The sequence below is a fragment of the Aphelocoma coerulescens genome, chromosome 7 (assembly GCF_041296385.1).
Source record: "Aphelocoma coerulescens isolate FSJ_1873_10779 chromosome 7, UR_Acoe_1.0, whole genome shotgun sequence".
Lineage (NCBI taxonomy): Eukaryota > Metazoa > Chordata > Aves > Passeriformes > Corvidae > Aphelocoma > Aphelocoma coerulescens.
The window spans coordinates 2,498,668-2,522,633 of record NC_091021.1 but is presented as its reverse complement, the minus strand read 5'-3'; the positions used below and the strand labels follow the sequence as shown (position 1 = coordinate 2,522,633).

Here is a 23,966-nt window from a genome sequence, read left to right as displayed (position 1 = left end):
TGTTGTGTACTCTGCCTGGTCAGGAGATCAGTGCTGTTTTGATTAAGGTGATGACCATGACCCCGGCCACTGGCAAGTGTAGGTGATGCTTACAGACTTTAAAAACTTGGTGTAGACCACCTGCATGCTGCCTGAAAGTAGGAAAAATAAGTGATAATTTAGATATGATAGCTATTTGCACTGTGGATGTGAAGAAACATCTTAGTGTTTGAGATAGTGGTGTCAGGCACTGACCTTGACCTTATTGATGGGTGCAAGGTAAACAGACTTGGTTCCACTTTTGTGGAAACGCTACTTTTGAAATACTGGTGCCCTTTGTTAGTTTATCTAAGTTGTTCCTTTAATTGCTCATGTTACATATTCAGGTATCAGTCATGGCTCAGGACACTTGGGTTATTTTATGGACATACTGTGAATGGACATACCCCTAAAGTTTTATATTGGGAAGTAATTCTGAGTCATTTGGATATTCTCTTGTCACTGGATTTCCATCTAGGTTTAGTTGGAGAGTAAGGCCATAATTCTGTAGGCCTAGTGTACCCAAATTAAAATAGAGCAAGCAGTACAATTGCTTTAGCAGCTTTCATTTTGTTCTGTGCTGCAGAGGCAATTTCTAATGTTCTGTTCATCTCTACGGGGAGCTTCATTAAGCTGTGAGCAGGGGCTGCATGACTGCTCCTCGAGGATGGTGAGCATGCAGTGCTGAACTCGAAAGGCAGATCCTTTCTGAAATTTAAAAAGGGCTGAGGACAATCCAAAATGGTGTTTGAGACTAATAGTGTATAATGAAGGTGACTGCTAAATTGAATTCAAGATAGAGAGCGTGCCAGGATGGCAGGAGCAGCTCATGGATCACAAAGGTTGTCCCTTATGCTGCGTTTTTGGTAGTGCACCTAAGCTGCATCATTCAGTTTTATATTACCACTAGTGCTTAGTTTGATTGTGGCATCTTGAAATAACTTAATATATATGAAAATGAGTTAACAAGGTTTATTCCTTGGTTGTCTTCAATATCTGTGGCTTTCACAACCTGTTTATGTAACCAGAAAATATTTTGTGTGCCTCTGTACAAGCCTGAGAGAATGGAAGTGGGAAACTGATGATGAAAGTGAGGTTAAAGTCCATTGTAAGTAAAAATGAGTTTATTTGCTTTCTTCAAGCCTTGAAAAATAGTAATATTCCTCCTCAGAATAACAGGCGAGGAAAGTTGAGAGGGGAGAAAATACTTTTTTCTAACACTGGTCTGTACAGTTCAGAGGAGCTAAGTAGGGAATGCTATAAAGATGGATGGGTAAGAATTAGGAGGCAAACAGCATTCCTAGAATTAATAGAATATTAGAATTAGTACTTAGAAAATTGAATTTTTTACTTAGAAAATTGAATTTTTATAAGTGTCAGGGTATTTTCATCTTCATCACTAGAAGTCTTAAAGGACTACAACAGGAGAGGGGGCTTTTTGAACAAAACCAGAGAGGAGTAATAACTGCTGTGGATGAGAATGTTCAGTTGAGGAAGTAATGATTTTATTTGGTGTACTTAAAACCAAAACCAAACTCCAGCAGGAAGCATACAGCCTGATTTTTGTGGAAGACGTAGTCCACCAAACAAAGCACTGCTGTATTCTGATTTGGGGAGGTGAGGGAGCAGAGCAGTGGGGTTGTGGTGTGTGCATTGAACATTCATAAGCCTTTTACACACAGCAGGAGTGTTCCTATTTCTGTCTCGAGAACTGTCATGGGTAGGGAGAGTTATTGTTTGTGAAATCATTTATAAATAGCTTTGGTTGCTTGTGTTAGGCTTAGCTTTTCTTTCTTCTATACAGTTCCTGAGCTGCTTCTAAGACATAATCTGTTTGCATTCAACTTCTCAGGTGTTTGTGTTGGGTTTAAGTTTAAGCCTCGCCTTTTTTATGGTTTAAAATAGCATTTGGAACTGTTGAAGCAAGTGCATTCTGGGTCAAGAGCGGGACTCTGCAAATACACCTCCACTTGGGCTTCTCCTGCAACAGATCACAAGGTTTTGGTAACACCAGATGGACTACTTGGAGTTTCCTGAGACTTGGATTTTCTGGTTGTCTCATCATCTTAATGGTGTGAATTGAGACACAGACGCTGATTCTCCACAAAACGACCATGAAAAGTAGTCAAATTGAATTCTCTCCACTCTTCAGCTGTAGTGACAGTCATTTTTTGAAAGAGGAGCTCAGAAGACCTTTAAGTTTGTTCTTTAATTTAGTGAAGCTTTTGGAGCTCTTGGAAGTTCAGTGCATTGGAGCTCTGATTGTCACTTCCATGTTTTGCTTATTTACAAATCTCTGTTAAGTAAGTTGGCAGCCTGCACAAGGGGCGTTTTCTTCCAGAGAATGCTCATGCCAGAGGTATTGCTTTATGTAGAAAATGTGTAAGTTAAAACATCAGAATCTTAATGGAGCTTGAATGCTCTGGTCAGAAATGTTTGCTTTCTGAGCAGCAACATACAAAAATGGTTCCAGTATCAATGTTGTCACTACCAAAGAGTCACAGAATTTGGAAAACTCTCAAACACTGAGTTTTGGCCTGTTAAATGTGCTTGTTAATTGGTTAATCACCAATATTTGTTTATATGGCACAATTAATAGAAACATCAGTAACCTTACTCAATGATGCTTTAAACATTTAGATTATTGAAGCAGATCTTTATCTGCTTTGTTTTCATGAAGTTGTTTCATTCTTAGTTTCAGTGGTTTGCTGCAGAGTTCATTAGAAACCTCAATTTTGGGCCATTTGCCTTTGTTTCCAAAACTTTTGTGTGAATTTATTATGAGCACAGCATTCCCACCTGTATGCACACCTTCAGAGGGGGAGCACGGCGTTCCCTTCTCCTCAGTGTGAGCATTTTGTTTTCATGTTCTCACAAGAAAACCTGCTCATTCTTGTGCCAAGACGGAGAGAAACACAGAAGTGTGAACACATTACAGGAATTTTCACACTTCAAAGGAACTCGGATTGTGAACTCTGTACTGAACCTTGCAGGAGGCAGAAGTGAGGCCCTGGCTCAGCAGAGCTGCTCAGCTCAGCCGTTGCTGGGACTGAACATGCTGTGCCCTGACGTGTCTCCCTTTTTTTTGGGATCAGGCAGAGGGCAGGCAGGATTCATTAAGCTGAACAACACACAAGGACAGAAAGCAATAAAGGAAAGCAGTCAACACCTTAAAATAATTGAACCAGGTCCTAAACCTTGCCCTGTAGTGAATATTGATGTGCCTCCCACTATGAAAGGCTGGTGAATTTTAAGAAAGGAGCAAGGGGATAATCTTAGGAAAAGTTTTTATAGCTGCAGCCTTTGGGGCTTGGTTGTCGTGTCTTTTTTTATCAGCCAGGAGGGGAAAATTGAAATAAAGTCCTTGATTACAGCTGAAATTAAATTTTTGTGTGTGTTATAAAGACAGTACTTTAGTTGAAGTGTGGCTCCAGTGTTGTCTTTCAGTGCATGGCTTTGGTTAAATCAGCTCTGGCTGCAAGTGTGGGATTTTAAATGAGTGAAGTTGTGAATTTTTTAGGTAAGTGTGAAGCACGGTGCTTGTTTTGGTGGGTTGTTTTCTCTTGGTGTAGCAGGTTGCAGATGCAGGGTGTGCCAAGCACAAGGGAGGTGGGAGTCAAATAAGTCATTCCCTCTGCAGAGAGCAGCCAGGTTTGGTAAGGATGGATTGCAGGAAAAGTTCTGGAGAGTCAGTGAGAGTTGTGATGGGATCAGTTTGGATTCAGTGCCAAGAACTCTGAATGACAGTTTTCTTCAGATGTGTGGTTTTGAGAGTTGGTGTTGAAATCTCTTGCATGTTGTCAGCCTAAATAAATGGGCTGTGTCTGTGGAGGCCTTGAAAGCAAAGTCAGAAGTGGAAAATAAGACTGCAGGAAATGCCAAAAATATACTCAGTTAGATTTCCTAGAACTTTAGAATTAACGGGGGGAGATATCTTGATGCATCTCTTTCATACTTGTGAAATACAGGTAGTTGTAATTAAGACTCCAATAAAATACACAAAAGCAGGGGTTCTTCCAGGGAAGGTGACTTGACAGGCTTAGGAATACACTTCATTTCCTAGGGGCTATGGAACAGAGTCAGGATGCTTCTTTTCTTTTATGAATTACTTTTAAGCTCAGGAAATAAATACAAGGAAATTTTAATTGAATAGGAATGCATATCAGTGACAAAAACAAACTGCTTTGGAAATGCCAGTGCTTTGTGTGGTAGCAGCCCTGGCGCTTCAGTCTTGGCAGAGCCGAACTCCCCATCAAAGAAGGATACATTTGCCATGTCTGTATGGCAGATGAGCATTTTTAGTAATGAATTGAGTGGCTTAAAGAGAACTTTCAAGATAAACTTCTACTGCAGCTTAATTATATTTTTAAGTAAAATTGGATTTACAGGGTGGTTTAAATTAGATCTGTCAATTCGGACTTCAAGAAGGGCTTTATGCTTGCATAAATAATGATTTTGGTTTGGTTTTTTTTTTCAACAGAGGTTGCAGACCTTGAAGCTAATTTACCTTGTGAGTATAACATTTAATAGTATGCATTTTAAGGGGAAAGCACCATTGAAGTGAACATTTTGACTGACGTATGAATGCTAATGGTATTTGTTAAACTCCAGGGAAAGCTGTGCAAAGCTCCACCACATTGGCTTGAACAGGTTTTCTCTGTTGCTTCCTCTTTTGGGGCTGTGGAGAGGTGAGACCCTCATTAGTGTCCTTTGGAAGCAGTATTGATAATTTGCCTCCAGAATTTGATTGCCGGGGAGTGGCAGCAAAACTTTTAATTAAACACCCAAAAGGTTCCTGGGACTCAAGGGTGCAATTAGTGTCCTCACTCGTGTTTTTTTCTTTATTCTCTTCTTTTCAAAGCAGGACATTCTGATTTAGGGGCAGAGCAAATAGTTCAGCTCTCAGGGAACATGAAGTCAACCTGCAGTTTTTTCACTTCAGTGTTCAAGATGTAACCTGATGTCTTTGTTAATAGTGAAAATACTCATGAAAATTAATTTTTTAAGAGTGATCCATATTCTCTTAAAAAAAAAAAAAAGGGCAAGGAAATGTGATTTTTAGACATAAGCCTTCCTTGAAGGCAATTATAGAGAATTTATACAGTAATTTTAGGTAAAATTTTTTCAGTGTAGGTTCTGTTATAGGGTAACAAATACCTGTAAAGTGTGTGGGTTTAGTTACTACAATGTGAGTGCATTACTAGTGTTTGTGTACAGTTCTCATTAGGTTTTTTCAGGCAAATAGGATTTATAACTATGATACTATTCAGCTCCTTGGCTATAGAAAAGCAGCAGCCAGCTTGATGGGTTAAGAAGCTAAAGACTACATAATATGGGTGATAAAATATCCATGGATAGACTCATCTCCTCAAGCCAGCTTGTCTCTGCCACAGTCAAGAAAGGCCACTTTCCTGCATGAGAAGCCAACTTGAGTTGTGTCATCAAATGCAAACAAAGGGCTGTTATGCTGAGAGCTTGCAGCTGTTGAACTGAAACCACTGACAGTTCCAGCAGATTGTTCCCTTTTCCCCATACTTGTTCTTCATTGTCACTGTTCTCATTAAATTCATCTCGTCTGAGAGTGAACATTTCGAGTTTGGTTTGTGATGCTCCAGAACTTTGGGAAATCACTTGACTGAAAGGTGGGGGTTAATCAGGGAGTCAGCTTGAAGAGTGTGAAAGAGGATTTATTTGCTTTTCAAACAGTGGAGAATTCATTGCCTGATGTAAATTATTCTTTTGATTCACAGGTACATGTAAAGTGAATTTTCCTGACCCAAACAAGCTCCATTACTTTCAACTAACTGTAACCCCAGGTAATTTTTTTTAATGTGTTACTTTTGTTTCTCTGTGTGTTGGTGTTTAGGAATGTAATTCAAGAGGAATTCCAATAAAGCCTCGAGTCAAAGAGAGTCTGGCTGTAATAGTGGTTATTTTGTTAACGGAATGGAGAAACTGGGCTGAGTTTTGACAACCAGATTCCAATAAAAAGGCCTTCAAAAATGAGTGAGGTTAGGAAAATACTCAGATCTTGTTTGCTTACATTGATTGAGAACTTTTTTCCTGTCAGCCAGTCTCAGACCACCGTGTTCAATTTGCTGAGAGGAATCCTGGGCTGGGCATTACTGCATTACAGCCCTGTCAGGTTGTGTATTCCCTTGTGCTGATTGCTTGATTCTGCAGAGGTGAAGAGAGAGGTTACCACTATAAGGCTCCTGGAAAACTTCAAACCTAGGCATGCCTGAAGATGTTTAACAAGGAGGTGTCTGAGTCTTTGAGTGTTCAAATATGTGGAAATCATAGCTTTTATTATTAACACAAATATACTCTGAAGCTCTTGCTGGCAGGCTGGTCAATAAAAACAGTTTCATAAATTACAATTTCCATGTAAGTTTCTTAATAGCCACCCAAAATTAGTATTTGCTGTGCATTTTAGACTAGAAAGTTGTGTTTTACGGATGAATTTGCATGGAAAGTTATTTAAACTTCATATGCACTTCTTGTTTTTGTTTGAGACTGTGCCGCTGCTTAAATGAGAGCATTGCCATGAGCAGTGCACTGAATGGTTTGAGTTAGATGTGCTGGGATCCCCCTGCCAGCTCATTCTTGTAGATGCCCATTTTCTGTAGATGCTTTTTGACCACAGAATTTGGGTGAGGTGTGTCAGTCATCCTGAAGTATTACCTGGAGAAATAGTGGTGTGCACTTAATGGAGTGCTGGGAATGTTTCTGCTGATCCAGTACTTTGAAATCAGAGCGGCACTAGGTGTCACTGTTGCTGTTTATTAGCCCGAATCAACTGACCCTTCCTCCAGCAGAAATTTTGGGTGGTCTCTGTTAACATGTCCGTTCATGTGACTCCTTTTTGTGATGGAAAAATGAGTGAGGCTGCCCTTGTCAGCGTAATCAAAAACCAATTAAAGAGTTCATCTGGATATTTGGCCCTGTCATTCTGTGTAGGAGTTGTGATCATGTTTACTTGGTGGGTGTTAATTCTGCTTGCACCAAATGCCCTTCGGTTTTATATGATGCTCCTTTATTTTATTTTGGAAAGGAGTTGACTTTACAAGAGCATCGCTGTGCAAATCAGGGATGTATGAAAAAGCTGTCCAAACTCCAAGGTGTCTATATCCTGGGGATTGTTTTGTCTGCTCACTGCTGTGCAGCAAGATGCTGCAGGCAGAAACCAGCTGTTGAATGCAGAGCCTGGGTTTTGTGCCAGCTTCGTTGCTGAAATGATCTTGCCAGTGAGATGATCTTAATTAACATTTTGTTACTCTAAATATAGCTGCACAGCTGAAGTCTCTGCAATTGCAGCCTGACCCAAGTAAACATCTATTTTCAGCTGTGTGTAATTCAGGTGTAGAATCTTGTGATCAGCCATAGCTTAGCACTCTAAAGGCAGAACACAGCACAGACCAAGAAAATCTTTGTAGTTTTCTACCTCCCTTCAATACTGAAGTTTTCTTTAGTGTATGCTAAATCTTAGTTTTCTTGAGGCAGTGAAGTGGTTGTCACAGAAGTTTTATGGCTGAAGTGGGCTTGAGCCAACTCTTTTTGTATTGTCTGAGCAGTATTGCATGAATCTTGACTTTGTTCTGTGCAGTCATTTTGAATGTGGTTGGTCTTGAAAGGACAGTAAAAGAGGCTTCCTTAGGCTCACACAAAAAGACTTAATTTGAATAAGAAAATAAGCTTGACCACCAAGCAGAAATCCTTTCAGGTCCCTTGCTCAGCACCTCTCACAATAACCTTTCTCAGCCAGTATTTAACGTCACAAAATTATCCTGGTGACAGGAAGTTTTTAATTTAAAATGGTTTTGTAGAAAATCTTGATTGAGGATGGCTGCTTTTTTCACACAATTGAAGAAAGTCCCAATTCCTGTATGTTGCAGCTTTCTGCAGTGCACCATCAGTGGATATTTAGCAGCACATGCTAGAAAATGGCTAAGGCTTGGATTTTTCTGCTGCAGTGGACAAAACTGTGTTCCCAAGGCAGACACTACTGGTTTTCTCTGCTGTCTGAACCTTCTCTTCCCTTTTGTCATCTGGAACAGTTGTTCTGCCTCTGAAAAATGTCCTTGTGCCACCACTTGCCTCTGTTCTTATTTTTGCACCACTATCACTGGATTAAAATCTAAGGGAAGTAAGGAGATAGATGCTTAGAATACAGGCAGAGTCCTGCCTGCTGCACTAGTATTTGGAGCACAAAATTGGAAGCTGAGGACTAAAACATGGTAATGACCTGGAAAAAAATAAAGGAGGTGAGTTTGGGTAGCTTAGACATGAAAAAACACAGAAGAGTAAGTGCAGTTAATGAAATTCCCCTGCAGTTCCCAGGCAGTCAGACTAGTCTGAAGTTGGTGTGGATATTTGAGTCCCACTCTAGGGGGATTCATAAAGACCGTGTTTTCTGGTGAAATGCTCACAAATATTGGTGAGCATGGCTGAGCAAGGCTGATTCAGGGAGCTACTGTCCAAAGTGCATCCTTTGTGGCCTGCCCTAATTATCTTGCATTTTCTCCTAAAGTGAGGAAATAATTTGGTTAAGTGTTTTCCAGAGCACTTTCAGGCATTAAAGCACCCTACAAATGCAGGCTAAGATTAGTCAGGTTGTTGATAATGAAACTTGAGACTGACGTGGGAGGGGTGCTTGCTCTGCTAATACAGCTTGAAGACATAAATTTAAGCAGTAGGAGGAAAGCTGTGGCTCAGACTTACTCCCTTTTTAGCAAAAATCTCTGTGGCTAACTTCCTAAGTTATGTGTTAAAGCTGTTTTATTTGATGGTTTTATTTATAGCTCTTTCCTCACTGTTGATTCTGCCAGAACTTTTTTCCCACCACTTTTCCGTGCATAAAAAATTGAGGATGTCTCTCCCAGCCTGAGAACTTACTTGAGATGCTGAAAGATGACTCCATTGTGAAGGGTTATCTTGTTAATGCAGTGCAAGATTTCTGGCTGGTTGCTGAGGCTCTCCAGAATTTTTAATATACATTTGAGTGATTGGTAATGAGTAGCTTTATTGCTGCTTTACAAACATAGAGGGAGGATTGTATAAAAGAGGGGAGGAGAGATGTCTTGCTCTCCTAATTGTGTGAATATGTCCTTGCTTATTTTACAGCAGAGCCAGTAGCTTACCCACTGTGGGTTTTGGTTAGTGCTAATGGTTTGGTGTCAAGGTAAAACCAAAACATAAAATGAGTTCTACTGTGACACAGTGATGAATATTGAGTTGTCTTGGAGCGAGAGTTGTCCTGAGAGTTCTTGAGTGTTTCTCTTGGACAACCATTGCAGTGAGTGCTCATTAAACCTGAGGGTTTTCTTTGACATAAGACACATGTGGATACATCCATCATCAGGCATTTATTTCATTTTAGCAGGGGCAGAATGTGAAGAGCTCTGCATGCTTTGCTCCAAGTCCAGCAAATCAAGGAACTAGTGAAATTAAGCCAAGGAAAATAACTTTTGTACTTGGAAATGTGATAATTCCTGACACTTGGTTAAAATCTATCATTGTGTTAGATGGTGGATAAAGTGCAGTTAGCCGTGTTGTGTTGAATAAATGGTGGTCTTCGAGCTCCTGGGGGACATTGGACCATTTTCCCAACGATTTCTTTCTGGAACAGTGTCTCACTGTGAGTGTTTTGCACATTTGACAGGGAGCAGTTTTATCGAAGGGATCAGTGTAACTCACCTCTTGCTTGTTGTTCTTCAGTAATGGCTTGCTTTCCTGATTTTTTTTTTAAACAAAAGATAAATGCTTTTATCTTGCTTTTTTCATAGAAGAATCAGTGCATATCCCTTTACTTTCTGGTAGAGCATAGCATGCCTGAGATTGCTTAATAAATTCAGCACACTTCAGAATTGAATTGGAGTGGGAATGGAGAATGGGATTGAAAAGCAGATCAGGAGACAGCAACCTGAAAGAGGATTTTGATGACCTACAGTAGATAAGCTAGGTTTTTTTGTGGTTTGGAACAAGCTAGATAATAACAAAATTCTTAAGTCTTTCTGTAAACTATGGATTGTTTCACAGAACATTTCTTTGCAGGGTTGGTTTAAAAAATACAGAAAACCTGCATCATATGCCAGCCAGCCCTCCTGGCCTTCGCTGGGGCTGGAGTGCTCAGCCAGTTTGAGCCAGAGCATCCCTCAGGTCTCCCAAACCCCCAGTGTGGGCTGGGTACCTGTTTCCCTTTTTTAATGAAAAGCCTCAGTAATGGCAATGCTAGACACATTTCAGATCACTTGCAAGCATTGCAGCTTCCAAGCACAGCTATTTCAAGAGTTTCAGGCTGACTCTGATCCTATTCTATTATCCCTGGTTAAATGTAAGTAGATATTTTAATATGTAATATTTGAGAATTTAGCCATTTAAATAACTCAGTATTGAGTCTGAGGTTGGCAGAGAGGCAGACATTTTCCTAGCTGACAGATATTGTAAGGTAATTACAATAAAAGAGCCTGCTTGCTCTTATTGGAGTGCACTCTGAAACATGTCCTTGCCCAATCATTCGTACTACTCACCATGATTGCTAGCACAGGTTTGGGAAGATGTTCTCAGTCCTGAAGCAGGATTTAGCAATGTATTAGCAAGTGCAGTACTTCTCCAGCTCATTCCAAGGGTCACTGATGGGGAACTGCCTGCCACATGCCAGGATTTTCTTCCTACGGATGAGAGAAGTTCAGTCCAAGGTTCCTCTAGCTTGGTAGCCCTGTTACTGTGATCAGGATGGTGGGTTTTTCTGGGACTGTTGACTCTTCTGACTTCAAATTTCCACTGTAAAAATGTTGGGAGCGTGGGAAGATGCTGCTCACACACTCCTTGCATTAGGTGGCAGCTAGTGGTGCAACCAGCTTAAGTATTTGATGAGAACCCTGTGCTGTTGTTTTAATCTTTGTGGTTTTGTCTTAGCTGACTATTTTTCTGGTTTTTGTTTTCTAGATGAGGGCTATTACCAAGGGGGAAAGTTTCAGTTTGAAACTGAAGTTCCTGATGCCTACAATATGGTGGTGAGTATTTGTCATTAGTCTAATAGTTGTCATTTCAGATTTTCTTTGCAGGTAAGAGGACTTCAGGGGGAACTTGGCACTGAGACTAAGAAAGGATCTTCTGTCTCCTAATAAAATAAATCTCTGCAACTGTCTGGCAGAAGCTCTTGGAAGTGCAGATGAGTCAGAGCTGAGTGTCCTCCCTTCTGGCTGAGGTTCTGCTCTCTGCTGTTAATTATTCATGAGACCTGCATTTAATGATTATTCTCATTTAAAAAATTACATATCTAAGAATGAAAGAAGTGAACCAAAAGGAAAAGGTTGATAGTTTTGTAATTCCCCCCCTCCCTTCCTTCTTTTGCTTTGTTGTCTTACTTTTGGTGTTGCTAGTTCAGGGTTCTTTCAGAGAGGCTGAAGAATGCATAGGGGAGGATCCTAGAGAAGAGTTTCAGGGAAGCTCTTTGGCTCCTGTTCAGCTGTGCTGAGCCTAAATCCAGCATTATGTATATGTAGTAGTTGCAGTCACAACTAGGTGGTGTTTGCAGTTGTGTGGGTTTGCTTGTGGAATGTTTTAAGTTCCCCTTAACTTTACCAAAGAATTTCATACTATCACAGAGATCACCCTTACTAACTTTTGTGTACTCATTTCATTTCCTTCAATTCTTGTATTCCATTTGTTCACCTGAACAACACTGCTGCAGGGAAGTGTTTGCTGTGTGTTAACAGGAGAGCTGAAGTTCAGTTTTGATCTCAGTTTTTTGATCCTCAGTTCCCATAATTAAAAAGCCTCTGATGTGTTACAGTTCCCTGCTCAGCACTGGCAGAAAAATCTGCAGCAAATGTTAATTAAATATTTTTAAATTTGAGTACCTCTCATCCAACACAAAAAAAAAAGTTTGTATTTGTGCAATTTAGGGAAAAATGCAGGAGGTTGAATGTTAGATTGTGATCAGGTTATTAATGCAAATGTGTGCTCACCAGTGTTGAGGTAGTGATGCCGAGGCTGTGGTTTGTTTCCTGCCAGGCAAAATGAGACTGAAACAAGAGATGCCTGTTTTCAGGAGAGCTCTGCAGACCTGCCAGGGCTCTCAGCCCACAGGAAAGATTGGGATATCACACCTCTATACTGGGAAAAGGAGTGGATATGTGGAATTGTGACATAGTGGAAAAGCATAAAATGAATAAATAAAGAGGAAAAATTTGGAAGATCTTGCATTGTGGCCTGCAGCCAAGCCACTCTGTGCTTGTCTCTGTTTAGTGTTTAGTTTCAGCCCATCTCAAGAAGTTCTTCAGAAACTGGTGGTGGAAAGTGGCAAGAAATATCTCAGGGTTGGACTGTAGTTCACCTGCACGAATTTGTATCCCCATTAAGGCCTCCTGGGGGAATTATATTTTGCAAAAACTGTAAAGGAAGGAGCTGGAGATGCAGTTGCAGCGTGGTTTAGCAGAATGCCTTGGGACTAGCTAGTGTCTAGAGAAAACATTTCAAATAACGTTGATTCCAGATTTCTCTTAGGAGCCACCTCCCTTCTCTAGGTAAAGTTCTTCACTAGTGAAGAGCTACAGGATACTTATCAAATTAAATATAGAAATAATTCATAATTTAACAAAAAATACAAAATCTGTTGGTACACTGTCTTTTTAGAGTGCAAATTTATCAAGAATTGAAACTGTTAATTTTAAATGAGGGATCCCAGAAGAGAAGTGGCTGCTTGGAAATGGAGAAGGAAGTGAATGCAGTCACTGCTGTGCCCCCCAGCTGATTGGATCCCTGAGGGGAGGGAAGAGTTTGAGCAAGGAAATAAATGGATTTGGGGAGCTTTGCTGTGCAGAGTGTCACAGGTGTTCAATGAAACACCATCCTGAGGAAATCTCACGTGGATTTCTTGGTCTGGGGAGGGTTCAGAAATGACTTGGAACAGGCTCAAAGGAGAAATTTTGCCTGAAGATAAATTTTATGGTAGTGCTGCAGTTGTCCTGTCTGTCTAACAGGAAAAGGAGAGAGAAAGAGAAAACCTTTGTCTTACTGTCAGGAGTGGGTTTTTCTAAGTTCTAGCAATGAAGATCCCTTTGAAAGGATAAAGGAATTCTTTTGTTTCTGCAGTACAAAAAATGAGACACCACTTAATTCACTGTGAGGATTTGGGGATTTTTAAAAAAGAGTTTCTATAAAGCTTTTTTTTTGACTCAGTAATACATTCCCTGTTTGAAGGTGCATATGGTAGAAATTTACTCTTTTATCTTGATTTAATGGCATGAAATAAAGCTGCTTTCCCTTGCTTGAGAACTAGACATCATCTTTCAAAACAATATGTAAGTGTAGCTAATGAAAAGCTGTGCTGTTAGAAAACTTCTGAGAGGTTTTGGAGGTCAAAAAGTTTGAGACTGTTTTCTGTGAGCCACTTAATTTTCAGTAATGCCATGACTGATGTCCCTTGGGTTATTGCATAGACAGGAAGTAGAGGAAAGGCAAGATCTGCATTATCAATCCCAGATTTGTTGTGGTGATCAGTGTTTTTTCTTCTAGAACATCTCTTTTAGGTATGTTTTTGGTATCTCAGTGCCATGCGTATTTTCTCACCTTTTCCAAGGAGTCTTAATTTAAAAAATTTCTTTAAAAGGTAATTGGGAAGTTGAGGAGAAAATGATGAGACAAAACACATGATGCTGCCATGCAAATACAGCTCTTTAAGCTGTTTTGCCTCTTGACTGAAGACTTCATTGGAAAAAGTGGAGGGAGATGGCTCCACATCTATAATCTGTGATTTAATTGAAGTTCTGCAAGGTACTGATGGATTCCAGGACATTTCCTATCAGAAATAATCTGCCTGATTGAAAGCTGTGAATCCTAATGGGGAGAGCAGGGATGGAACAACGTGCTGTTGCTAAGATACTGAAATTTTTATGTCCCACTCTTTATTTACTTCACAAAACTAGAGCAAAGGAGACTGTACTTTAAAAATCTGTATTTCAAAGGCCCACTATGAAATTTGGAAATTTGGTGACCTTGCCTGTGGATTTTTATTTTAGTGTCTCAAATTCAGCTTTTGTGCATTCCTATTCAATTGTGAACAGGAGGGTCTGTATTTAAAATAAATTATTTATTTGGTGTAGTTGTTATCTTTGCATCCTCTGCTGATTTTTAACAAATCCCTGATTTGGTCAAGCCTTGGTGGAAAGCACTTAGTTTTTTGGTTTAAATTATTGCCTTAATAGTTAAGTATGAAGAAACTGAATGGCTGAGAGTGTTTTCTTTCCCCTGAAGGAGTACATTTTCTTGGCTTTCTTAAAAGTTACATTTTTCTAAGGAAAAGCCCAGTTTTTATAAAGAACTGAGACAAGTTTAAAGGGTGGGGAAATCTGGTTTGACTCTTGTAGATTATGTATCGTTGCCCTAAACATACAAACCCAGGCTGTGGATATCAAATAAATATTTGCCTTTTTCTCTTTTATGACTTACAACAGGCTTTTATTTTAAAGGATAACACAGTAATTTATTTTCTCTCCTGGCAGCCTCCAAAGGTAAAATGTTTGACAAGAATCTGGCACCCGAACATTACAGAGACAGGAGAAATCTGCTTAAGGTAGGAACAGCATTCTGTAGGGTTTTTTTAACCTTGGAGGTTTATCTGTTTGATAAAATACTGTATGTAACTGTCGTGACAGTATTTTTTTCTGCTCATCCTGCATGCAACTTTTAGGAGCATAAAAATCTACCTGAAAGTTTCATTCATGCTGAGCTTTAGGGGACCATGTAGAACCTGGCTTTTCAGGTTCAGATTTAATATTTTGTTCTACTTGGGGTAAAAATGTAAACTCCAAACTAAACAAAATGTAGTTGGGTTTTTTTCTTCCCTCGCTCATAGCTGAAACGTCCTCAGGCCCTGAGGGGGGCTTTGAGTTTTTACCATTTAATACCCACGTGTGTTAATTGCTTGAAAATCCTTTCTATTTCAAAAAGGAGGGAAAAAAGCATTCCTTGAACTTTGACAGTAATTATTCTTTGTTTGCCATTTGTTTATTATAATATTTAATATCCACTGATAAGACACGTGTGCCAGTTACAACAAAGCAGGATTGGAGTCAAGGTAAGTCAAGAAATGGAACCTGAAAGCTTTACTTTGCCAGAGTGAGAGGCTTCTGTTGCTGGGTGGTTTGTCTTGATAGTAAATGTTTCCTCTTCAAAACAAATTTGTGAAACTTTGCAATTTCATCCTGAGCACCTGATGGTGAAATTGGCCAGAAACCAAACAGAAACAGAATTGAGAAGCCTGCCTGCCATTTTTCAAGTTAGTGGCACGCAGAAGAAAAAAGCAGATGAAGCAGAAGCAAAGCTCCTGAGATTGAAAGCTGTTCTGAAAATCTAGCATGGTTGTCACTGTGTGTAGCAAATCAGTGCTTAAAGAGAAGCTGAACCTTTCCTCTACACTGAAAAATCATTGTAGTACTGTGCTGAAGGTGCTGGTGAAAATGAAGTTTTTTATTGCTCTTCATAGCCAGGTCAGGCTCATCAGCCTTAAGAAAGCTTAGATGCTCTGAGTGCAGGTAAAGGAATGAACAAGTGAGCTGTTTGAACCAGGGAACAGCCACCAAATACCAGCCACCAAACCAAAGCTGAAGCTCCAGCTATAGCACAGCATCTTCTGAGGTTCAATAAAGCCTCACATTCATAAAATCCCAGAGTGGTTTGGGTTGGAAGGGACCTTAAAGCTCATCCCATTCCACCCCCTGCCTTGGGCAGGGACACCTTCCACTAAACCAAGTTGCTCCAAGCCCCATCCAGCCTGGCCTTGGACACTTCCAGGGATGGGGCAGGCACAACTTTTTCATCTCTTTAAATGTTTTTAATTATAAAAGATGAAAGTTGTGTTTGGAGCATCATAATTCTAATGAAGTGAAGTCATTTTTGCAGCATCCGTGCTGAAACAGCTTGGATTGTCAGATACCTTAACACGTCAAACTTTGGAAATATTTGGCATTAGATGGAAAAACTAAAATAACTTAATTGCTTTATGCCTGTTAGAGGATGCATTCTATATATAGTACCTGCAATCAACTTACACAAGAGTCTTTACATTAAAATGGCTCCAGTTATTTTTAAAAGCAGAAAAAGCATCTTCATCAGTGTACCTTATGCTGTGGGATGTGTTGGTTTGATAATCATCCCTGGATTAAAACATTCTAAATGGTTAAACTTGTGGCCAAGTGTAACAATTCTGGGCAGGGAAAGTGGTGTTTCTGTGCTGCATGGTCTGTAGTTACTCTGGACCATGTTATTAATGACTCATATTAATTAGGTCTGGCCCATACTGGATATTGTCTCCACTGCATATGTGGATATGGAAGTTTCTCCAGGACTGATCTTCCTCTTACAGTAAATTTTAGTCACTTAAGCTGCAGATTGGGTCAGCTGGAGTTTCAGAAGTTTTTACACTTACTGGAATCATGCAGTTCCCACTTGAGTAGATGCTTTTGCAAGATCTCTTTAGGATGTGTGTATTAAAAAGAAAAAATTCCTCAAAGCTTTCTTCCATGCAAGAATTACTCAAGAGAATGAGAAGATACTTGTTGAAATAAAAGCTGAGCAGCTGACTGGTCACATCAGTAGCTGTTTTGGTTACTATAGGTTCAAAAACAGTGCTTTTGAAGTCTGCCCACAGAAACCCAGATAGAGTTTTGAAATAATCTGGGAGGTCTCCTTAGATCTGGGCAGAGGTTCTGATTAGGGGCTTAATGATCATTCCCAATCAGTAGAAGAAAGAGGGTGCTGCTCTAAAAACAAATTCTATCAGCAAATGAAGAATATTAAACCAAGGGACACTTCTGTCTTCACTGCTCTCCTGCCAGAGTGCTGTGAGAGGTGCAAGTGTCTCAAGTCCTGGCTGTGGTGTCCCCAGCTGGAGAGGTTCCAGGAGAGCTCTGAGGCCTTGGGAAGCTGCAAGGCTGTTCATGAGGCTTAGCTGATGCTCAGGTGCTCTGTCACTGAATATTTTTATGATTTTATTTTGTGTGTTCACTTCCCACTCACTTGGAATTTCACAGTGAGGTGTATGGAGAGGCAAATCGAAGTGTTGCCACACAGTTTGATAAAGAACAGACCAAAAGCAAGCTTGTTCTGCTTTTACTTTTGTCAGATGGACACAAACTGCAGCCACAAGATGTTATTTTTAATGCTGCACAAGTGGTAATGGCACATTTTATCTTTTTAAAGGCACAGAAATGAGATTAGCAGCACAGTTAAGGTGGAACAGGCTTGTCCGGGGTGATCATCCTGTCCTAGGATCTCTGTCCACGCTGAACAAGGACTGAATTTCCTTGGATAAAAGCTTGTCATGTTCATTAAATAACTACATAGCCTGTATGGTCTAGTCATCTACTGTAATTTAAAAATTCCTTAATACATGTCACCCTGGAAATTGCTAAAACCTAATAATTTCTGACTATTTCACTTTAACCCTGTCATTTCAGTAGCAGAAGCTGCTGCTGCTGGTGAATTTCTGTGCTTTGCTGTGTGAGATGTCAGTTTTAGATTACTCCTTACAGAGGAAGATGGGATTGTGAAATGATGTTTGAAGAAGTTTTTTAGACTTCTTCATTCAGATTATTACTTTTCTGAGCAAGACTTCATCTTACTTCTCAATGGTGCTCTGATCCCCAATACATTTCCTTCTCATAACTCCTGATGCTTGGATCTGAAAGGTCCAGAAATGCCTAAACAGCTCAATGATTTCAACCTGCAAATAGGTCAGCAGCTTCACTGGACTTAATATGTACCATAATATGCTGGTCATATAAAATGTCTATACTGGATGTGTGCATATAGGAAATTTTGTCTTTTTCATATGTGTTTATATTAAAATTCAAGTTGCATTTCCTCCTGAGCAGACAGACTAAAACTCTTTCACTTTCTTATCTTTGCCTGTAGGAAGCTGAAGTTCTTTTCACAGAATAGAGGATGCTGATCCTCTCTTTGCTAATTAGATATCCCTCCCCAAAATAATCTTTTTTGGATTGGTTTGTGCCAGTTTTGGTGAGAGATCTATCATGCTGCAGGGCTGTCTCTTCACCAGAGATTAGCATGTTCTAAAGTGCATCAGGGGACAAAAAAAAAGGTTCAATGTTGAGACTGTCACAAGGGTTTCCTGTCACACTTGCTCTGCTGGAGGAAAATAATTCAGGTGTTTTGACAAAGGTTGAGCTCAGGTGGGGAGTTCTGTAATGACACTGTGTAGAAGGTAAATTTAGGCAGACATCTCAACTCCTGGGGTTTAAAATTCCATTACCTGGATATAAATAGTGCGAGAATGAGATCTTATCATGCAATTACTTTCTAATCTTTTCTGAGAAGGTTTCTGAGAAAGGCAGTTTAGCCAGAAGTTGCTCTGTATAATATGTGTGTCTTTTTTTTCCAGTTTATTGAGAGAACATTCAATTGATGGCACTGGCTGGGCCCCAACAAGAACATTAAAGGTACTGTTTCCTTTTGGATGTGTACATCAGACTAGATACATCTTTAAAAATCCTTTCATGGTCTTGGAAAGAAACAGCTAATGTGGTTTGCTCTAAGAGCAGCTGAGGTGTTTGTCTTTCAGCAAGTGTTGGTGGCAGTAGTGGAACAAGTACAGTGCTGACTGTAGAAATTGGTAGTTTTGGTGTGGCTGCACAAATCCTGCTCTGGTAACAGGTTTTGTAGGTTGGTGTGACTGCAGGTGACTCAGAAGCCACACTCAGAAAGGTGTGCTGGTTTTCACCCAGGCAGCAAACACAAGAGCATCCTGTGAGCAGGACCAGCAGCAATCCATAACCCTGGAAATTTCCATGGGATTGATATTCCTGACAAATCAGTGCAGAGCACTGAGCAGGAATTAATCTTCCTGTTGCTGTTCCCAGGAATGCTGCCAGAATTGTTTCTTCCAGAGCTTTAACAACATTAGATGGATAAAGGGTGCACATCAGGTGTCTGTCTCTTTCAAAAACAAAATTGAAAATGACCTTTATCTGATACTTGCTTTTTGGCACGATGAATGAGATCTGTGACTTTCTTCATCTGTAAAATCTCTTCTGAGGGGAGCATGTGGCCTTCTGGAAGTAGAATGAGTGTGTTGTTTTGTGGGTTTTCCTAATCTTTCCCTGTTGTTTGTTCATCACTTGGTGTGATTTTGTTTTGCCCTTTGTGTTTCTACTTTCCATCTCAGGTTAAATCAAGGCCCTGATTAATTCTGTTCTTGTCCCTGTATTTTCAGTCAGAGAAAGTTTTTAGGCTACAAATTTCAAGCTTCAGCCATTAAAAATTTAGTACAAGTGGACAAGAAACCCAAAAGACAGGAACTTTTTCTGTGATGGTTGAAATGAAAGATTTAGGAAGAGAAAAGGAAGTAGTAGTGTAACTTTAAAAAGAAAAGAATCAAATCAGATGTCCTCCTTGGATTTTTTTTTTATTTTTATTTTTTGTTTGGTTTTTTTTGACATTAAAGCACCACAGTTGTGAGCTCACTTTTTACTGCTTTTCATCACCCCGGGGGGAACACTTAGAATTTGCACAGGAGCACTGTGGATAGTAATCCAGTCTTGGCCTGTTTTGGGCTTGAAAGTCAGTATTTCATTTGTCAATAATATGAAGTCAGCCTGGTTTTCTGGAGGAGCAGTACCCAAATCTGCCCAGTAAAGCACTGTGAACTACTCCTAAAGTATCAAATTGAGAGTGGACATGTCCTCTGCCACAAAAATTGTTTCAAGGGCATTAGAAAAGCCATTCAAATGGCTTTCAAATAGAGAACACCCATGAGAAGCCCATGCATAAACCATGCTGAATGCAGCTGCATGCATGGAGCTTGTGTGCTTAACCCTTTAGAAGGCTGAAGTTTTGGATTGTGTCTCATTTTTGAATCCTTGTGGTGGCAGCAGAGCTCTTATGTGAAAAATCCTCAAATAAACTGCTGTGACCTTTTTAATATTTTTTTTTTTATCAAATGGGTAGAAACATGAAGAATCTTTCTGAAATAAAAATGAAAATCTGCTAAATTGTCTGTAAAAAATATCTGATAAAATGTATTTTTAACAGTGTGGAGGATTCTTAAGGGGAGAAGACCTAACTTAGTTTTGTTTTCCAGCATTTTTTTGTGCTTGGGGACATCTCATCCATGATTGAATTCTCCTCAGGTTATCAAGTGTTGAGCTTTATCTTTTTTCCCTTCTTTGTGCTTGGGAACACGTTTCCATGGACCACTGTGAAGAGCAGCCTGTGTGTGAGTGAAGGCACTGAAGAATGTGCTATTTCTGAATTCCTGCATTAGGTGCTTTTTAAAAATCAAGTTCTGAAGAGAGTTGGGCTTTTACCCTGAAACAGGTTTAAAACATTACCCTCCAACCTGTCTATATATACAGTTTTTAAATCACACCTTTTCTATCCATAGAAACACTCCAGAATCCCAAACCCTTAGCTAATTTCTGGTAGCAGTTGTTCTCCAGGCTGTGGATTGTGTGAGCAGTGCTGCAGTGCTTTCTAGCTGATCTTTGTAATCTTTTACTCATTGTAGCTAAACACTAGTTAGCAACAGGAGCTTATTTACCTTTCAGTCTCCATTCTGTTAGGTTCTGCATCATTTTATTGCATACTTTCCTCTCTGAAAGAGCCTGTTCCCAAAGCTGGAGACTGCTGCAGTTACTTTGGGTCCTGCTCAGAGTGTCTGAACTTGTATTTCTCCTGTTCTTAGGTGTGGTGGTCAAAATGAAAGTTTTCCAGGCAGAAGGCAAATGGATGGCTTTAATTCCATTCTGTTCTCAGATTTATGTCACTGGAAATACCAGCTTTTAAATACCTCATATGACTTAACACTGCTGCTGTTACTCTGCTACTCTGCTTTGTACCCTTCAGTAATTTCAGTTTCAAACTCAGAAGTGCTTTAGTAGCTCCTCTTAGTCCTCAACCTGTACCATATTTGCCAGGATTATCACCTGCCTGGCTAAGTTAGGCCTCCTTAGTATTCCTCAGCTTTATCCTGAACTCTTGTTCTCATTTTGCTTTAAAAACATCTCGGGTGATTGATTTTAAAAACAAGTGGGTCTATATTTTGATTGCCTGATTGGTTCCAAAAGTCAGGCTTCCTTCTGCAGTTACCTCTAACCAGCTACAACTGGAAATTGGCTCATAAATCAGTGGCTGATTGATGAACATTAAAAATAATCAAAGCACATTTGGGCAGCTCTGTGGAGGATTGAGCATATCAACATTAAAACCAGTGTGTAAAAATGTATCATGAATGTTCACAGGGAATATTTGTCCTTTCTCTTCTTTTTGTAGCTGTGTTCTGGTAGAGATCCAGCTGGTCTCAGGTAGCTGGGCTATTTTCTGGAGGATTTCCACGTTTACCAGGTGTATGTGCATTTCAGAGATAGTTTGAAGTGCTGGGTTTTGTCATTTTCGTGTTGGTGCTGTGAGGAGAGACAGGAGCAGGAGTGGAGAACATCCAGGTAGTCTTAAACTACAGATCTGCATTCAGCTTTTCATGCCCACCTATAGGAAACCACTGTTTTTTCAGGAATTTCTCTCCCATAACTCCAGATACTAGGTTAATAAGTATCTGTCTGGGCTATTAGATTACCTGATCTAAAAGGAATTAAGACTCATTTCCAGTAAACTATTGCTACTTGGAGTTGATCCTTAAGAGCCTTGCTTATTTAATTAATTAGTGATTTAATGCTAAATGGCAACATTTTTTTGTCCCATTTGGTTCTCTACTTCTGCTGTTGTCTTCAGGCAGTGGAATGACTTCATTTGAAATCATCCAAATGCCAAACTAATCTCTTGGAGAAATAAATCAGAGGGTTGTGACTTAATTTTCCCAGTTTACCTCAATGTTTGAGCATCACCCTGAGGAGTTTTGAAAGTACAAAACTTTCATCCATCATCCTAAGGAATACAGAGGGTCTGCTGTCAAAATCATCTGTAATTAGTGTAGAGGAGTATTTTAAACAGACAATAAAATAACTGTCAGAAGGGAAAAAAGAAACCTGTAAGTTTTATGTTACATTAATTCTTGTTGCTCAGGCTGGTTTTTTTCAGCGTTATGGTAACATTGTACAGCTATTGATTTATTCAAACCTTGTTTTGGAGTTGGTCTTTTTATCTCCCTTCTCTACCTCTAAAAATTGAATAAGCCCCAGACAAAAAAGCTTCAGACACAGTATTTGGAAAGAGAAGCTATAAACCACTGAAGATAATCTTCTGCATAAATCTGACATTCAGTTCTTTCTTAAAATAAGCCTCAGGAAATTTTTCTCCAGGTTTATATTGTGTTATATTTTCACTTTATAACTTGGCTTTATCAGTTTTGTAAGAAGTGATTTATTTCTTTCCCCTCCATACCTACCCAGGCTGGTGGAAATATACAGCTCAGTGTCTTCTAATAGCTTTTGCTTCATAAAGATTTGCAAAATTTTCATTTTCTCTCTTGAATGTCCCCTGACAAAGCCAAATCTTTGGTTTAGGTGCAGTAGTTGTTATTATGAGCATGTGAGTCAGGAGAGCTGTGATACCTCAGTAAGTGTAATTAAACCATGCTTGTTCTCCCCAAATTGTTGATTTCTGAATATGCAGTTTGTGTCAGCTTTAATCCACTGAGCAGGCTGGTCTCCAGAGGGTGATGGCTGTAGTGTTCCTATCACAGACATGTAGTTCATTAAGAAGCTATCAGAGAATCGCCCAGGGAAAAATTTATACAGGATTGTCCACTTGCCCTGCAGTAACCGCGGGGACAAATGTCAAGGAGTCAGTGACAAAAGTGAGGGATTTGAGAGGAGTGCTCCTGCATACTTGGCAGTTCACAGCTGGCTTGGTCTGGGAGAGGAACAGGCTGGAATTGTTCCTGTTTTCTTCCCCCTCCTCTATTTAAGTACAAAAGAAATGGTTTTGCAGCCTTCCTCCTTGTTTTGTGTTTGCTAACTGGAGCAGTTGATGCCTTTTCAGTTACCCAAAGCCCTGTAGGAAGCTGCTGTTGTGTTTGGGTGGGAAGTGTGGGCAGGGGTGCAGGCACATGACAATTGAGGTGGCCTTTGTGAGTGACTAAAGAAAGGTGATGTTCACTTAATCACCTTATTCTAGGTGGAAACAGTGTTTTTCAATTTTGCAAGATTAGAGAGGAGCAGGAGAGGGAAATAAAAGGAGATTTTATTTGGGAGAAGACAGTTTAGGAGGGAAAAAGTTTTTCATAAGCTGGAAAGTGCCTACATCTCTGGAAGGAAAACACTTTTTTTGATCACCAGGACCAGTGATAAATGTGGTGGGGTAGGATGAAGTGTGCTTGGTTTTTTAGGCTGCAGCGAAGGGAGGAAGAAGATGGGCTTGTTTTTAAGAGATGGTGGAAGAAGGTGAATGGAGGAGGAAAGCCACCTTGAGGTGGTGTGTAGGCAGACAAGACAGCAGAGAGCTGCCCCAGGAGATGGCCATGCATGGCCTGGCTTAGAGCAAGCTGAGCTTTGGAGTGGCATTTGAAGCCCTTTTTCAAACAAACCCAAAAAAATTGCTTCAGGCAGGTCCTTGTACAAATAACTGCTGCTCCTTTTGTTCATCTGACTGGGTTAAATTGTTTATAAAAAATGATTTAGGAATGAGCTTTGATTTAGTCAGTCTGTTAGCTCAGAAATGCTCTTTGGATCTCTTAAAGGAATTTCTTTGATTGGAAGTTTGTAAGGTGCTTTTGTCTGGTTTGCTCTCTTCTTAAATGAATGCGTTAAATATACTTTGCCTGTTAAAGGAAAATCTTAATTTGCAATTTCCATGTTTGCTCTCTCTTCAGAAAGTGCTTGTGGTTGTCTTTCTGAAGCCCTTGTCTGTGACATGGTTTCGGTGGCTTTGCTTTTGTGAAGTGGCTGTGAGAACTGTCACTGGGCAAGGTCAGTGACTTGAGTTAGGACCTCCTACAAATGCAAAGCTTTGAGACTCCCTGGCCTCGGGAG

The 23,966-nt window shown here is 39.9% G+C and overlaps 1 protein-coding gene across 2 annotated transcripts in view; it reads left to right on the top strand.

Annotated features, from left to right (window-relative positions):
- The window catches only part of UBE2F (ubiquitin conjugating enzyme E2 F (putative)), a 54,638-nt gene that overhangs the window by 5,491 nt on the left and 25,181 nt on the right, over positions 1–23,966 (top strand). Inside the window, exons 3-7 of one of the 2 annotated variants that reach the window (XM_069021745.1) lie at positions 4,499–4,528; positions 5,769–5,834; positions 10,966–11,033; positions 14,526–14,596; positions 18,425–18,482. In XM_069021745.1, the coding sequence (XP_068877846.1) occupies positions 4,499–4,528; positions 5,769–5,834; positions 10,966–11,033; positions 14,526–14,596; positions 18,425–18,482 (293 nt within the window). The remainder of the gene's footprint in view (positions 1–4,498; positions 4,529–5,768; positions 5,835–10,965; positions 11,034–14,525; positions 14,597–18,424; positions 18,483–23,966) is intronic. The other variant, XM_069021743.1, reaches the window with a different exon arrangement.